This window comes from Phocoena sinus, chromosome 9 (assembly GCF_008692025.1).
Source record: "Phocoena sinus isolate mPhoSin1 chromosome 9, mPhoSin1.pri, whole genome shotgun sequence".
Lineage (NCBI taxonomy): Eukaryota > Metazoa > Chordata > Mammalia > Artiodactyla > Phocoenidae > Phocoena > Phocoena sinus.
Genome location: NC_045771.1, coordinates 86,694,135 through 86,711,995, shown reverse-complemented (window position 1 = coordinate 86,711,995; position 17,861 = coordinate 86,694,135). Strand labels below are relative to the sequence as shown.

General features: G+C 35.3%; 1 protein-coding gene across 6 annotated transcripts in view; it reads right to left on the bottom strand.

Moving 5' to 3' along the window:
* The window catches only part of FAM185A (family with sequence similarity 185 member A), a 67,881-nt gene that overhangs the window by 16,318 nt on the left and 33,702 nt on the right, over positions 1–17,861 (bottom strand). For 5 of the 6 annotated variants that reach the window (XR_004351390.1, XM_032642711.1, XM_032642715.1 and 2 more), the window contains exons 6-7: positions 9,716–9,811; positions 5,715–5,849 (exon numbers count right to left, since the gene is read on the bottom strand). Coding sequence is in view for 5 of the 6 variants with exons in the window: in XM_032642711.1 (XP_032498602.1) it covers positions 5,715–5,849; positions 9,716–9,811 (231 nt within the window). In the remaining variant the exon portion in view is untranslated. The remainder of the gene's footprint in view (positions 1–5,714; positions 5,850–9,715; positions 9,812–17,861) is intronic. The other variant, XM_032642714.1, reaches the window with a different exon arrangement.

Here is a 17,861-nt window from a genome sequence, read left to right as displayed (position 1 = left end):
TTCTTCTGCAGCTTCCTCATCCCTCTCAGCCTTTACTGAATTGGAAAGTTAGCACCTTGCTCTGGATTAGGTTTTGGCTTAAAGGAAAGTTGTGGCTGGCTTGATCTTCTATCCAAACCACTAAAATTTTCTCCATATCAGCAATAAGGCTGTTTCGCTTTCTTATCATTCACGTGTTCACTGGAGTAGCACTTTTAATTTCCTTTAAGAAATTTTCCTTTGCATTCACAACTTGGCTACCTGGATGAGGCCTAACTCTCATCCTATCTTGGCTTCAATATGCCTTCCTCATTAAGCTTAATCATTTCTAGCTTTCGATTTAAAGTGAGATGTGCAACTCTTCCCTTCACTTGATGACTTACAGGCCATGGTACGGTTATTCACTGGCCTATTTCAATATTGTTGTGTCTCAGGGAATAGGGAGGTCTGAGGAGAGGGAGAGAACCAGGGGACCAGCCAATCAGTAGAGCAGTCAGAAGACACAGAACATTTATCAATTAAGTTTTATGTCTTATATGGGCGACGTCGTTCATGATGCCCCAAAACAACTGCAACAGTAACATCAAAGACCACTGACCACATATCAACAAAGCAAATAATAATTTTAAAAGTTTGAAATACTGTGAGAATTACCAAAACGAAATACAGAGATGCAAAGTGAGCAAATGCTCTTGGAAACATGGCACCAACAAACAAGCTCCATGCACAGCTGTCACAAAACTTCAATTTGTGAAAAACACAAATTGTATCTGTGAACTGCAATAAAGCAAAGTACAATAAAATGAGGTACACCTATATCAATTTTTTTCCACCAAAATTTATCCAAGGCTTATTTATTTATTTGTTTAGTTTAAAATAGATCACTGTGGAGTCCAGGCCACTGAACTCTTTCTCCTGAATTACTACAGTAACCTGCTAATTAAAATTAACTTTTCCTTCATCCACCATTGTCCTTTCCAATTTTTCCCCACTCAACATTTAGTGATCTTTCTAATATACAGATCTGATTATATGAACCCCAGATTAAAACCTTTCAGTGCCTTTGCAAAGCACTGAGTATAAAAGCCAAATCTGCCCTATATGATCTGATCCCTATCGAACTCTCCAGCCTCCTTTTATACCACTGTGCCCCTTACTCGCTACACTCTAGCTATATTGGACTTGTCTCACTTCCTCAAACTCACAATGCTAGTGTAATTTAGATGCGCCACCTCCACGCTCTCACAGTACCACGTACATACCTTTATTATAACATTTATTGTATTGTATTCACTGGTTTGTCTGTCTTGCTTCACTAGGATGTAAACTCCTCAGATGGCAGAGAGACCAAACTTTATTATCTTATCTTTGCACTCCTAGTTTCTAGCAGTACCCGACTCAATAAATGTTTGCTGAGGGACTGACTGAACAAATAAAGGAAAATAGAGATGACAGGTGGAAGAGGAACTAGGCTAGGAAAAGATAATATTTGTTTTCAAATATATTAAGTTTGAGGTGGTACCTGTTTAGTGGAATGGAAATGGGCAAGACTTAATAAAGAGATTGGGTCTGCAGATAATGATTTTATCCAATGACAGGACTAGTAACTGTTCTTAGAGGATTTAATAAGGTCTTTTTTTTTTTAATGGTTGGAATGATGAGAACAGGGTTCTGAAATGCAACTTAAACTAAATCTAAACTTTAAAAAGGCATATGATTCTATGAGTTACAGAATGAAAAATGAAAAAATAATTTATAATTCAAACATTCTTAACTTATGTAAAATAATTTAATTATGCTATTATTCAGAGCATTATTAAACAAATTTGTATTATTACTTTACATTACCAGGGCCAAAAAAGGTAACTCTGTTGGCTCCCTATCAAATTCAAGATATCAGATCACAAGAAACTGATTCTTACCACATTTAATACACTTAAATTTTCATCCAATTTTCTCTGCATAACTAAGAGTCTGCCCATTAGGCACTGAGTTAATCTGAAAGTGTACAGGTGTTATTTTTATTACTGCTGTGCTTTTTGTTAATATTCTATGATTTTTAAGACTGACTTCTTAACCTTTACGATATATAAAATGAATATTTAAAACTGAAACTTGATCTTTTTTCTTGGTCATTAAATAAATTACTTTATTTTTGACAAAAAAAATACTGCCTCCCCCAAATAATCTTTACTCTCTGCCAAGATTTAATACAGTGGCTGTTAATAATTGTGAAACTTGGTCTTATGAAGATACCCCAATGCCACCATAACCACACACCACCACCACACTTTCTTTTTCTTGAGACTATCTCATGGGTAAGCCCGTGGCATACGTGCACGTACACACTTTAATTTCAATGTCCTCTGGGCTGGAGACAAGACGGCGCAGTAGAAGGATTTAAGCTCACCTCCTCTCACGAAAACACCAAAATCACAACTAACTGCTGAATGATCATCAACAAAAAGGACTGAGACCTACCAAAAGTGATATTCTACACCCCAAAACAAGAAGAAGCCACAACGAGACAGTAGGAGGGGCACTTTCACAATATGATCAAATTCCATACCCACTGGGTGGGCGACCCACAAACTGGAAAATAATTATATTGCAGAGGTCCTCCCACAGGGTGAGAGTTCCAAGTCCCATGTCAGGCTCCCCAGCCTGGGAGTCTGATATTGCAAGGAGGAGCCCCCAGAGCATTTGGCTTTGAAGGCCAGTGGGGCTTGAGTGCAGGAGCTCCACAGGTCTGAGGAAACAGAGACTCCACTCTTGGAGGATGTACACAAGTTTTCACATGCACTGGGACCCAGGGCAAAACAGTGACTCCATAGAAACCTGGGCCAGACCTACCTGCGGGTTATGGAGGGTCTCCTGTGGAGGCAGGGTTCAGCTGCGGCTCACTGTGGAGTCAAGGACACTGGTGGTGGACGCTCCAGGGAACACTCATCAGCGTGAGCTCTCCTGGAGGTCGCCATTTTGGCACTAAGACCCAGCCCCACCAACAGTCTGCAGGCTCCAGTGCTGGGACGCCTCAGTCCAAACAACCAACAGGGTGGGAACACAGCTCCACCCATCAGCAGACAGGCTGCTTAAAGTTGGCCTGAGCAAACAGCCACCTGGAAACACACCCCTTGACATGACCCTGCACACCAGAGGGACAAGATGCAGCTCCACCCACCAGTGGGCAGGCACCAGCCCCTCCCACCAGGAAGCCTGCACAAACCCCTGGACCAACTTCATCCACCAGGGGGCAGACACTAGAACCAAGAAGAACTACAATCCTAAAGCCTGAGGGATGGAGACCACAAACAGAGGAAGTTAAACAAAATGAGATGGCAGAGAAATAGGTCACAGACGAAGGAAGAAGATAAAACCATGGAAGAAAAACTAAGTGAAGCAGAGATAGGCAATCTACCTGAAAAAGAATTCAGAAGTAATGATAGTAAACATGATCCAAGATCTCAGGAAATGAATGGTGCACAGACTGAGGATACAAGAAATGTTTAATAAAGAGCTAAAAGCTTTAAAGAGCAAACAGAAATGAACAATACAATAACTGAAGTGAAAAATATGCTAGAAGGAATCAATAGCAGAATAAATGAGGCAGAAGACCGAATAAGTAAGCTGGAAGACAGATTGGTAGAAATCACTGCTGCCGAACGAAACAAAAAAAGAATGAAAAGAAATAAAGACAATCTCAGACACCTCTGGGACAACATTAAATGCATCAACATTTGCATCATAGTGGTCCCAAAAGGAGAAAAGAGAGAGAAAGGGACTGAGAAAATATCTGAAGAGATAATAATAGCTGAGAACTTCTCTAACATGGGAAAGGAAACACTCACTCAAGTCCAGGAATCACAGAGTCCCATACAGGATTAACTCAAGGAAGAACACACTGAGACACTTATTAATCAAATTGACAATAATTAAAGAGAAAGAGAAAAATTTTTTAATCTTTTAAAATATTAAAAGATAAGGGAAAAAGCAACAAATAACATACAAGGGAATCCCCATACGGTTATCAGCTGATTTTTCAGCAGAAATTCTTCAGGCCAGAAGGGGAGTGGCATGATATACTTAAGATACATATGTTCAGATTTGACAGAGAAATCAAAAGCTTTACAGACAAGCAAAAGTTAAGAGAATTCAGCGCCACTAGATCAGCTTTGCAACGAATGCTAAAGGAACTTCTGTATACAGAAAAGAAAAGGCCACAATTAGAAACAAGAAGACTAACAAATGGGAAAGGCAAACATAGAATAAAGGTAGGAAATCATCCACACACAAATATGGCATCAAAACCAGCAACCGTGAGAAGAGGACAGTACAAATTCAGGATATTGGAAATGCATTTGAAACTAAGAGACCAGAAACTTAAAACAATCTTGTATATATACATAGATTGCTATATCAAAACCTCATGGTAATTTCAATGTCCTTCTCAATGCCATTCTGGTTAAGATTTTTAAAAGTTTGCCAGCATTAATCTTTTTTTACTGTATAATTATCTATACCATAAATATTTTTTTAAGTAGTATCAGCCATTAATACATCCACAGGTAATTAGAAAAAATGTGGAAAAGCTCTTCACATTTCTGGAATTGAGAATTTGTACTAAAAGGTCAGGCTGTACTAAAAGATCAAGTTTACAATGTGCATAATACCAAACCAAACTCCTATTTATTATAATCATGCAAAATTAACTTTACATCTTACACTGTAATATATGTATTTACAGTTGGCCCTTGAACAACACAGGTTTGACCTATGCAAATCCACTTATACACAGATTTTTTCAATAAATACATACGATAGTACTACACGATCTGCAGTTGGTTGAATCTACAGATGTGGAACCACAAATATGGAGGGCTGACTGCAAAGTTACAGGTGGATTTTCGACTGCCCTGGGGCAGGGGACCAGTGTCCCTAACCCCCCTGTAGTTCAAGGGTCAACTGTAGTTGATTTTCAAGTCCAAGAATTAGAAAGCAGCTGTGCCAAAAAAGAAAAAAAAAATTTTAATGGTTTTCAGATTTTTGATTATGGTAAAAAACACATAAAATAAAATTTACCATGTTAACTACTTTTAAGTTTACAGTTTAGCAGTGTTAAGTATATTCATATTGTTGTGCAATAGATCTCCAGAACTTTTTCATCTTGCAAAACTGAAACTTCATACCTGCTGAACAACTCATTTTCCTCTCCCCGTACTTTGTTTCCTTAGATGTCTTGTGTAAATGCAATTATACATTATTTGTCTTTTTTGTGATTGGCTTATTTCACTTAGCATAGTGTCCTCAAGGTGCATCCATGTTGTAGCATGTGACAGGATTTCCTTCCTTTTTAAGGCTGAACAGTATTCCATTGTATGTTTATATATCATATTTCATTTTTGCTTTCATCCATCAATAGACACTTGGGGTGCTTCTACCTCTTGGCTACTGTGAATAATGCTGCTATGAATATGAGTGTGCAAATATCTCTTTGATAGGGAAGTTTTTCAAATAAATTTTATCCAATGACTATTCACTATCCAGGAATAGTGAGTGCTTCAAACTAAATGTCTGCAATTGTGTTACTGATAAGCAGTTGGAAGAAAAAAGTGTCAAACGCCAACATGTGACAATGGAAAGGAATAAAGACTAAAACTTCAGTTAAATGTAGCATATTTCTACTCATAGATGGACAATGACTATTCACCTTACATAGCAAAATGCAGCCTCCTTACCAGTAATAATTATACCGTCATCTTTATGAGCTTCATCCATTTCTTCAACATGGACTTCTGAGTTCACATCAATCTCTTTCCCTGATAACTGTAAATAAGCTTGAAGAGAAGATGCAACCTTGACAAGAACAGATCCTGTGATAAATTTAAAGGAGAGCTTATTAATGCAAAGAAATAAAAAGTACTAGAGCCTATTATAAAAAATGATCGAACAGGTAGCACTGCTCCTGATACACTGTCTTTACTCATCAGCTTATTTTATTTAAATAGCTGTACCTTTTCCTTACTCCCAGGTATTCCCAAGGCATTCACAGTATCTTCTGTCAAGAATATGAGTCATTAGGACATCATGAACTATTTCTCTTTTTGCCAATAGCCCTTGTCAGCTCATCCAATACCAGAAAACTGAAGAGTTTAATACACATGCAGCTTATAGACAGAATTTACCATTAATTGAGCATTTACTAAGAGCCAAACACCTTCATTATATTATCTTTTAATTTCTCTCTCAACTTTATGAGGTATTATTATAATTCCGATTTTACAGATAAGAACTTGCTCAAGTTTCCACTACAGCTACTGCTGGAATCAAGATCCATTTCAATGACAACAAACCTATGCTCTTAACTATTGTCGTGTTTCATACACTGCTACCTCATTGTATTACAGGACTTGTAACCTCACTGAATATTATAATACAACCAGAACCCTGAGCTCTTGTGCTTTCAGTGGTACCTTATTTGGTTGGGGGTGTGGAGAGGGCGATAACAAAAATTTAAAACGGAAATATTTAAATTTCAACTGACGAACATTTCTTTTTAATGGATTACAGACTTTTTGGGTACCTGAAGCAAGACACTCAACTTTCTTTCATCTACAATCTTACAATAATTCAACTTCTAAAGGACGAAATAAGAAAAAGTACTCTGTTAGGAAGGAATCATTTTTCAAAACAATTATGTGGTTTGCAGTGCAAACTCACCAGTACACTCCTGTTTCAAGAGTTTTTCTTTCTCTATTTCTCATATATCAAATAAATAAGAGAGGTCTTTCCCATAAAACAGTAACCCCAACTCTGTGGACAAAGATGGTCAGGATGACATCCATTGTGAATGTTGTAAAGATTCCTTTTAGAAGGCATTTATTTATGGGTCTTTGTGTGCTTTCTAGTTTGGTTAACATCAGCTTAAGTTTCACTAAATAATTCCACATCTTCTCAGCCTTTCTAATAGGAGCTGGAAATTTGGGGTAAAGACTGATGAAGTTTCATATTTACTACTCAAAAAGGGGGGAACAAAGCACATAAATACAATTGGTTTATCTTATTTTAAAAAGAAATTGCTTTTCAGGGTTTAAATGTAAACTACTAACAGGAGTTGCCCATAAAAACAGATATGAGAGCTTTAGGAAAATACAAAACAAACCTGGAAAATGTCAGGAGGAATAGAAGATACATGTTTTTTCTACCAAACATACTTTAAAAAGTAGAAAATAACAGATTTAAAAAACTTTTTCTAGGACATTACCTCTACATACATCAAATGTAATAATTTTATGAACATCTTTCTTTTCTGTTCTTAAATAAGGGATCTTAAATCTGTCAGAGTTTTTGTGGGTTTTTTTTTTGGCGGTACGCAGGCCCCTCACTGCTGTGGCCCCTCCCGCTGCAGAGCACAGGCTCCGGACGCGCAGGCCCAGCGGCCATGGCCCACGGGCCCAGCCGCTCCGCGGCACGCAGGATCCTCCCGGACCGGGGCACGAACCCAAGTCCCCTGCACCGGCAGGCGGACTCTCAACCACTGCGCCACCAGGGAAGCCCTGTCAGAGTTTTTAAAATGTTAAGCAATGCAGATAGTTCTACCCCCATCTCTCTCCACATCCTTAAAAAGCAAAAACTATCACTATTAAAACTCCATTCCTATTTATGAATGAAGAATTCTCACGACTTGAAAGCCTTCCCAAATGTCCCATCTCTAAGACTATCTTCTTTAGAAAGGAGAGTGCCTGTATGTCTTCAACCTCTTTTCACTTCAAAAACTGCTTCACGGTTATTGACATCAATACCATTTTTAAAAAATTAAAAAGTGAATTAATACTAACAACAGCATCATTAATTGAAGGGATACTATATATTAAGATTAGTGGCTTTATCAAGGACAATTTTTAAGTGGAAAAGTCAGTACTCAGATGCAGTTCTGACTCTCAAGCCATAACACAGCCTTTCTGAATGAATGAATAAGGTCACTGTTAAGTTTCATAGGAAGAGAGAAAACAAGCATTGTGACATTCCTTTTCACTTGGCAAAATGGCCATAGGAGCTGAAAGGACAGCCTAAGAGACTCAAGTAGCTGGCTCTTAAACCCTACAGCAAGACAGTGGCAGAGTTGGAAAGGATTCCAGATGTCTTTACTATTAAGCAATAGAATCCTGAATAACTTTCCATCACTCCAGAAAGTTACTGTTCCCAAGTGTAATGAGAATTAGAGACCTGAATTAAGACAGAAATCTTTGTTTCCAGTTATCTTTAAGCTCCTGCCAGTATCATGGTCCCAACAGGAGAAAACACAAAATTGTAATCCCAATCAAGTCTTGCAACATCATATGCTATTTCAATAAGTTACTGGAACAACAATCTAAATAATTGTTAAAAATAATTAAAGTGGATGAAGATTAGCAATGCTTTTTGTTTTACTTTTTTGCCCATCCATACAAAACAGGAAATAATTTTCATGTAAGAGCTGCTATTCAAAACTTTGTTTTTACTCTGTTACTAGTTACATTAAACGTAGTAATGTTTTTTCTCCTTGGGTCTTCATAATACAAGAAAGCAGTTATATGACCTTTTTTGACATTTACAAAATACCCTGAATAGTATTATTGAAGCTCTTAGAAATTTAGTGAGAACATAATATTATCCTATTTAAAAGGAAAAAAATATATGATCTCGAGAAATCAAAAAATACCTGTGTCTCAGCAATAACTTCAGTTTCAGACGTCTGTGTTTGTAGTTTTATTTTGACATTGACAAGAGAGCCTCACTGGGCAAAAATCTATTAAAACGTGTTAAAACTTTAAATTTTAAAGTATTTAAAATTTAAACTTTAAGGTTTAAAGTATTTAAACTTTGCCAACATGGCAAAGAAATTACTAACAGCAGGAACAACTGGTCTCTGTGGAGGTTTTTTCCCTGTTATACTCATAGCCTTGTTCTGGCCCATATGCAAGAGCTTCCAGACTTTCTCTAAAAAATTTTTTATACAGAGCTATGGTTCTTAACTTTCTGAACCCAGGTCACTTAAGCCACTATAGCCAAGCTACTCCATGTACCCAAGTCACTTGCCAGCATGCACGTGTACATCTATGTGCATGCACGCACACAAAGACTTGTATATTCAGCCTTCAGATGATTAAAAAGTGTGTAATTATTAATGAAAGACTTGGACTCTTAGAATAAGCTATTTGTATTAGAAATAAGATTACAGAAAGAGACACATCATAAGCCTGATACTACAAGAGACCAAGTCAATAATCACTTTAGAGGACCTTTTGGTGATACCTTTATTGCAGGATCACGCTTTTAAAAGTATTACTCTAGAGTAATGGCCTGAGAAGGTCCTCTTACAAGTTAGCAGGAAAGCTTCCAAAAGAATGTATGAGAGCACTTTCCCTCCAAAGAACATTCTATTTCCGACATAAAACTAAACTGAAAAAACCCAAACACTAACACTAAAAAATTCCACAATAACAGTCAATAAATTACAACATTTTTGTTTGTATTACAAAAGGAAAGATAGTCTTCATGGCCATCTGTTCCAAAAGTTTCAAATATCACTGGTCTAGAGGGCTAGTATTCCAGTCTTTAAATCAGGTTCGAACAGAGAAAAATTTTATTGAAATCTCTATGTCAGTGTAGATAAGATAATTTGACCATCTGTTTCCTGAATGTTACATAAAACCTTCCTTACACCATATGTCAAAATAACACATCCTACTTGGCTAACCTTTATGGGATTTCAATTCCACTTTTCCCAGTTGGCTGACATAAACATCTATGGCACCCTGATAAGTCGAGGCACTTAGACATCCAGAAGACGAATCTAGGAGGAAGGAAGAACCATAAGCATAATCGTCTTATTTCAGTAACTGAAATTATAAACTTGAAATAAAAGGCTCTACTTCAGCGTTAGGGTAAAGAGCTAAGAGTCCTGCAAGGTTTTGTATTTTCCTTATAACTATACCATCTTTTGCTTTAAAATGAAAACAGAATCAGCAATCTAGAAATCTACAGCTGGATAACTAGTAAGAAAATCCCTATGCTTGTAGTAATCTCCAAAACTTAAACTCTAAACATGTTTACTCTAAAACCTAATGTGTAGGAAGGACAGTACACAAGCAATGACAGCCAAGACCATTAAGCACCATTGATACATTTAGTTTATTATCAACTTTCAATATTTACTAAAGAACTCTATTTCACGTACAGTCACATATAAGTAGTAGCGAAGTTAACAAAAATCAAAACTCTTATATTTTCTCCTTTTAGCAAATTTGCTAGTACTAAAAAGTGCGGCTAATAGTGAAAGATTATTCTAGATAAGGTTCTGTTGCATTTCTTAGAGGGACAGAGATGGGGGGGAGGGAAGGAATGACCTGAAAAGTGGGTGAAGCTTGTTAATATCTAAATATTTCAAGTTTCTGGAATTGAACAGATTATCTTTAAGTCAGGGGAAGAAAATTACAATTAAGGTGGTCCTGATTTGACACTCAAATTTCCCTAGGTCAACAATGAACCCAGTTTTCAATCAGCCAACATTTCAAGTTCCAGGGAAAGCTGACAGTCAGATAAACAAGAGAATTATGTTGAAGAGTCAGTGCTAGGTAGCTTCTCCTTTTTCCTCCTCTCCCACAGCAACAGAACTTTCAGTTCAATATTCTATCTGATTGCCCTGAAAAGAGCAAAGCATATTTTTTTAGAGAGGTCTCTTAAAAAGCATATTTTATCAGGAGGTTTTATTACTTCAAAGTAGAAACCAAGTAGGGACTATGGTGAAAATAATGCCAAAAATTACATTGTACTTTTTGCAAAATGTGAAGGAAAAAACATTTGTACACTCACAAAGGAGCCAACATTCTTCTTTACAATAAATGTTAAATGACTCTAAACAAAGACAAAAACTTGCAAAGAAACTGTTTAAAATGTGACTTCAAGATAATTTATAATAATTTATCTCTAACCTATAATCAAAATGCCATTTATCAGATCCAGTGTATTCAATTTTTAAGTGTCAAAACCGAACACTGAAGCTGGGAAGTTAAGTCACTGGATATAAATGACAGAATAGCTGGACAAGGATGAATATTTCTCTTCTCAGGCACCAAGAGAAATTCCTTTAAAAATCTCTTACTACATCCTAAATAAGTCAAGTAAATATATATTACGGTAAAATAATGTGAACTACAAAGTGTCTATTATCCCAAATTGAACAAAGTAAAATATTTGAAACAACAGTTTAATTTCTTGCTTTCTCTAGGGGGAAAAAACCCACAAGATTTTTATATGGTTCATAAACAATACTTTTTATTTCTTTTCCCCTTCACATGGGACATAAACAACACCTAAATAATTATATCCTAAGCCACTAATTAATCACATCCTCATGTTATTGGTATTGAGTTCTAATCATGGCCCATAAACAACACCTAAATAATTATATCCTAAGCCACTAATTAATTACATCCTCATGTTATTGGTCTTGAGCTCTAATCATGGACCATCCACTGGAGGCTGTCAAAAAAATTAAAACTCAAGATGTGTTTTCAAAAGAGAAAGCAAACGTGGTATTTTAAAAGCTACGTAGCAAGACAAATACTAATTTTCTTTTATATTCTATAATACAAATCATTGGAAAGAAAAATTAATTATCAAGAGTCAAATTAAGGCTTCATTCACAGAATTTCATTTTTTGGAGACTCACAAAACAGAAAAATTCTATTATAGCTCTTGGAGGAAGACTTAAGGGAAATATGCATTAGAGATTAAGAAGTAAACAGAAAATTATTAGTCCAGACAGTGACTGGAATAAACTCCCACAAAGAGTTTTGTATCACCACAGTTTTGGACAAAGATTCTGTTCATCTGACAGAGACCACTGAGTTTTCCTGGAAAATTACAGAGACAAAAGAGAAAAACTGATGTCAACTACCAGCTAAAACTATATATAACCAAATAAATAGAAATTTGTGATATATACTCTGCTATTAAGCAAAGAATAACAGCTAAGCTCAAAAGGCTAAAATTCCAAACTTTTCTATTTTCCTTCAGATAAAGGGAGAATTCTTTTGAAATTGTTCAAGGATGTTCAGAAAATTCTTCTGAATTTTTATAATTTCACCTCAAGTGTCAACATGTAGATAACTAAGGAACAGCAACACAAAAGATATTTCTTGATTTCTGCAACTTGATTCCTATACTTCCAAAGCTACACTAATTGCAAGAACAAGGAACGAATTTTATGTATAGGATGTAAAGGATTTGCAAAGGCAGAATTTTAAGGTCACTTCAAGGAAAGTTTTCTAAATTAATGTCCTGCTTAGGTATTCTATGTTAGGGAGATAGCATATAGGAGGCTGGGCTTATGAGAGACACACAAGGCAACCCCTACTGCTCCCCACACCCCCAAAAAAACCTATGAAGATATTCTTTTTTAAAAGATATAATTACCAGTATACAGCTTTTGACAGTGCCTTCCAAAAGAGGCAACATAGGGCAGGGAAAGTAAAGCTGGGTGAGCAACTTCTATTCCACCATTATCTACTATCAAGCTCTGCTTTCTCCTGTTGACTTTTTTTAAATGGAAGATGACCAGGTATTCCAGAAGAAGATATTATTTTTAAAAATATGAGTCTAGGTAAAATCAGGGTTTTGATATACATAATCAAAATTTTTATAGCACTTCAGCTTCTAAGAGACCTCTATATGTATTATGGAAATTAGGAAGAACAGGGTTTGGGGATGTAGGTTAGAATGTATTTACAAAATCCAAGTGATTGATGAGATTACCTAAGAAGCTAATCAATTATATTATCTAAACTAGAATTAAAGAACCATAATTACACATATTCTTCTTAAAGGAATCATGGAGATGACACAATCCATTTTCCTGAAATCAGATAGTATAATACCTAAATCACCTCTAGTCTCATAATATTCCAATTTGATACAATTATATGGCCTTTTCTCTATATCCATTCCAATATTTTGAAGCCTCTGCTAATCTAACAAATTTCCCTCTCAGGTACCTAAATCACTTTTTGTTTCTTTGTAATTGTTTTGCTTCTACTGATCTCAATTTCTCAAAATCCAAGTTACTCAACTGACTTTAATTAGGGTGTCATGATTTGCAGAGTTGCCTTCAACTTTCTCCAGCAGATCTTTTACTCTAAGGAAAACACAAACCAATCAATCAAGAAATTTCAAATAAACATTACCCACTTGTCATCTTTGGGATCAAGGCATCAAACCCCAAATTTCTCCAGATTCTTAACAACACTGGTTTTTAGACTCTACAGCACGGTCGCCAAATTAGGGCCCCCCTCTTGTTTTTCTTAATAAAGTATTATTGTAACACAGACACAACTATTTGTTCCTATATTGTCAACGGCTGCTTTCATGTTAAAGTGAGAGAGGTCCATAGTACAGATAGACAGTGTGGCTCACAAAGTTTAAAAATTTTACTATCTGGCCTTTTATAGATAAAATCTGCTGCTCCTAGAGCAAAACATTTTGTTTTGAGTTTTTCTCCAAAAAACCCAAAATGTAAAATTTGATTCTATTTAAGACAAAGAGATTTACAAATGAAACCAGCCCTTTTTTCTAAGGCTTCAGTAATGTACACAGATAGGTATACAATTCTTGCTTATAGAAATGAAAAAAGTTGTTGTCTTAAGGTAGTTCAAGCTTTTCATTGAGCCTGATTGCTTACTGTTTTCTAGGGGTAACAGAGTTGCTTCCATCCAATTTACTAAAGTGAGAAATAGCACATCACCAAGCAGATAACTAGGACTTTGCTGACTTGCTTAAATATTATGTCAACTTTCTGTTTATTTGTTTAACCTCTTAAGCAGTATGCTATTATTAAACAAAAAATTTAGCAATGTTTTTTGACTTATGAAAGAGCTCGAGTGGGTTCTTGAAAAATTGTATGGCATCTCCTGACCCAGTTGTCAGCAGAAATGGGATGTATTCCCACAAATCAGTGACTTAGGTCCAGATATATGCAAAGGAAGAAACCTATCACAGGATCTAAACAGCTTTGATTTCTATATAAATGTTGGATGATTTCTGCTGTGCTCCTCTCTCACTTCCTCTCCCATTCTCTTTTCCTCCCTTCTTTTTCTGAATTAATGCTTGATATGAAAATATACATAATATTTTGAAATGATAGTACAATGTTTTACTTTTTTTATTCATTTAATAAAATGTCAGGAATATCTTTCTATATTGTATACTATAGAGCTAGGTTATTATTATTGTTAAAGGCTGAGCAATATTCACTTTATGAATGTACCATACTATAATTATTCTCTTACTGGGAACAACTTAAAATGTATACGCTCTTTTGCTATCATAAACAAAGAGATAAATGCCCTCATGCATATATCTTTATATCCTTACCAGATTTTTCCTTGAGATAAAGTTCTAAAAGAGGAAGTGCTAGAGCAAAGCAAATGTAGATACTTCCAATTCTGATATACATTTCCAAACTGACCTACAAAATGGTTGATCAATTCATACTTGAACTAACAACTGATAGGAATCTGTTTCACCATAACTTTCTCAACAATGGATATTATCAATGTTTTAAATCATGACTGTTTATATTTAGATGTTTTGGATTAGCAGTAAGGTGGAACAACATTGTACATGTATATGGACTATTTCTCCTGTGAACTGCTTGTTCATGTTTATCCATGTTCCCATCCCACTGATTGTTCCTTTTCTTCTCATTTGTTGTATGTACATATGGATGGAGATTTTATATGTATGTATCAGATATCTTTCTAGTTTGTTACCTGTCTTTTATTCTGGTTTATATATATATATATATATATTTTTTTTTTTTTTTTTTTTTTTTTTTTTTGCGGTACGCGGGCCTCTCACTGTTGTGGCCTCTCCCGTTGCGGAGTACAGGCTCTGGACGCACAGGCTCAGCGGCCATGGCTCACGGGCCCAGCCGCTCCGCAGCATGTGGGATCCTCCCGGACCGGGTCACGAACCCACGTCCCCTGCATCAGCAGGCGGACTCCCAACCACTGCGCCACCAGGGAAGCCCTCTGGCTTATATTTTATTCATACAGAAAAAAAAAAAATCAATCAACTCAGAATTATATACCTAATGATAATATTCTTCCAAAAAGAAGGCAAAATGAAGACATTTTTGATGAGAGAAAACTAACAGAATTTATTGCCAGCAGACTTGGACTGACTATAAGAAATGCTAAGGAAATGATACCATTTGTAAAATCATATTTTCAGGAAGAATAAAGAGTACTGGAAATGGTAAATATCTAGATAAATATAAAATATTACTTTCCTCTCTTTTAAGTTCTTTAAAATACATATAACAATATAAAACAAAAGTCTTATCAATGAATCAATATTAAGGCATCTATAATATATGTAGATATAAGATAGCCTATACTATAAAGAACAAGAACAAGTAAATGGATCTATCTGGTTGCAAGTCTTGTGCATTTTATGTGAAGTGGCATAATATTAATTCTAAATAGACTGAGAAAAGTTAAATTTCTATATTGAAATCACTGGAAACTCCAATAAAAATGCAAACAGGTATAGCTAAAAAGTCAAAAGGAAAATTAAAATGGAATTCTGAAAAATATCCAATTAATGCAAAAGAAGTCAAAAAAAGGGAGGAAGAAAGAAACAAAAATAGAAGGGACAAAATAAAATAAATGACAAAATCATAGACCAATAACCAACCATAACAATAATCATATTAAATGTTAATGGACTACACACTCCAATTAAAAGACAGAGAATTCTAGGGACTTCCCTGGTGGCACAGTGGTTAAGAATCCACCTGCCAATGCAGGGAACACGAGTTCGATCCCTGGTCTGGAAAGATCCCACATGCTGCAGAGCAACTAAGCCTGTGCACCGCAACTACTGAGCCTGCACTCTAGAGCCCACGAGCCACAACTACTGAGCCCGCGAACCACAACTACTAAAGCCCGCGTGCCTAGAGCCCATGCTCTGCAACAAGAGAAGCCACCACAATGAGAAGCCTGTACACCGCATTAAAGAGTAGCCCCAGCTCACCGCAACTGGAGAAAGCCCACACACAGCAACGAAGACACAATGCAGCCAAAAATAAATTAATTTAAAAAAATTTTTTTAAAAGACAGAATTCTAAAAATGAATTTAAAAAAAGCAAGTTCCAACCATATGCTATGTATAAAAGATGCTTTTTTAAGCATAAAGACCGACTGAGAGTTAATGGACAGAAAAAGATACACCATGCTAACATTTAACATAAGGTGACAAGAGTGCCTTTATTATTATTAACATTAAGCATAAGCAGGAAAGAGTGCCTTTATTATGATTAGACAAAGTAGATTCAAGACAACGAATATTACCTAAGATAAAGAAAGACATTTTATCATGACAAAAGGTTTAATTCACCGGGAAGACATAACAATCATGAATACGTATGTACCTAAATAACAGAGATTCAAAAGCCAAACGAAAAGCTGACAGAATTAGTTGAAAACTTTAACCCCTTCTCTCAGCAGCTGATACAACCAGAACAACAACAAAAAAACCATTGCATTACACATCATTTTAAGGGCATGTAGCACTAGGCTAGAACCACAGGCCGGATGATAAAATAAATCATAATAAATGTAAGACAACTGAAATCACACAGAGTATGTTCTCTAACCAGAATGAAATTTAATTAGAAATCAATAAAAACAAGAGATCTAGAAAAATCTTAAATATATGAAAATTAAACAAGAGACTTGTACAGACCAAAGATGAAATCACAAGCAAAATTTAAAATCTTTTAAAATGAATAATAATGAAAAATGCAACATTCCAGAATTTGGGGATGCACTGCTTAAAAGAACTTATCATTTAAAAACTAATATTAACAAAGTGTAAAATCAATGACCTAACATTTTACCTGAAGAAGCTAGAGAAGAGCAAAGGAAATTCAAGGTAAATAAAAGGAAGAACAAAATAAAGAGCAAAAATCAATAAATTAGAAAACAAACAACAGAGAAATTAACAAAGTGAAAAGTTGGTTCTTTGAAAAGATCAACAAAATTGATAAAGTCTAGCCTCATTAATCAGGAAAAAGAGAATATAAATATCAATATCAGGAATGAAACGGGGTATCAGTATAGATCCTATAGGCATAAAAATGAGTATAAGGGAATACTATGAACATTATGTGAACAAATTTGACAATTTAATGAAATAGACAAACCCCTTCAAAATACCACTTACCAAAATGTAATACCAGATAAAACAGAAATAGAATAACAGAATATCTATTAACAAAACTTAATTCATTATCAACAACATTCCTATTTGCAAGGAAGGCTTCACTGGTGAATTCTATCTAATATTTAAGGAAGAAATTATACGAATCTTACATAAATTTAGAAAAGAGAAGGGAGGGAATCTATTCAACTTCATTTTATAAGGACAGCAAAATCCTAATAGCAAAACCTACAGAGATTTTACAAAATAAAAAATTACAGTTCAACATTCATCATAAACATGAATGCAAAAATCCTTGACAAAATATTAGCAACACAAACCCAACAATGTATAAAAAGGATAATAAATCATGATTAGGTACAGTTTATTCCAGGAACACAAGGTTGGTTAACATGCAAAAATCAATGTAGTTGATCATATTAATAGAGTAAAAAAAGAATAAAACATGCAATCATTTCAATAAATACAGAAAATGCATTTGACAAAATTCAACAACCATTCATGATCAAAGAAAAGAAAAAAACTTTCAGAAAACTAATAATAAAAAAGAATTTCCTCAGTCTGGTAAAGAACATCTAGAAAAAGCCTGTATAGATAACATCACACCTAAAAGGTAAAAC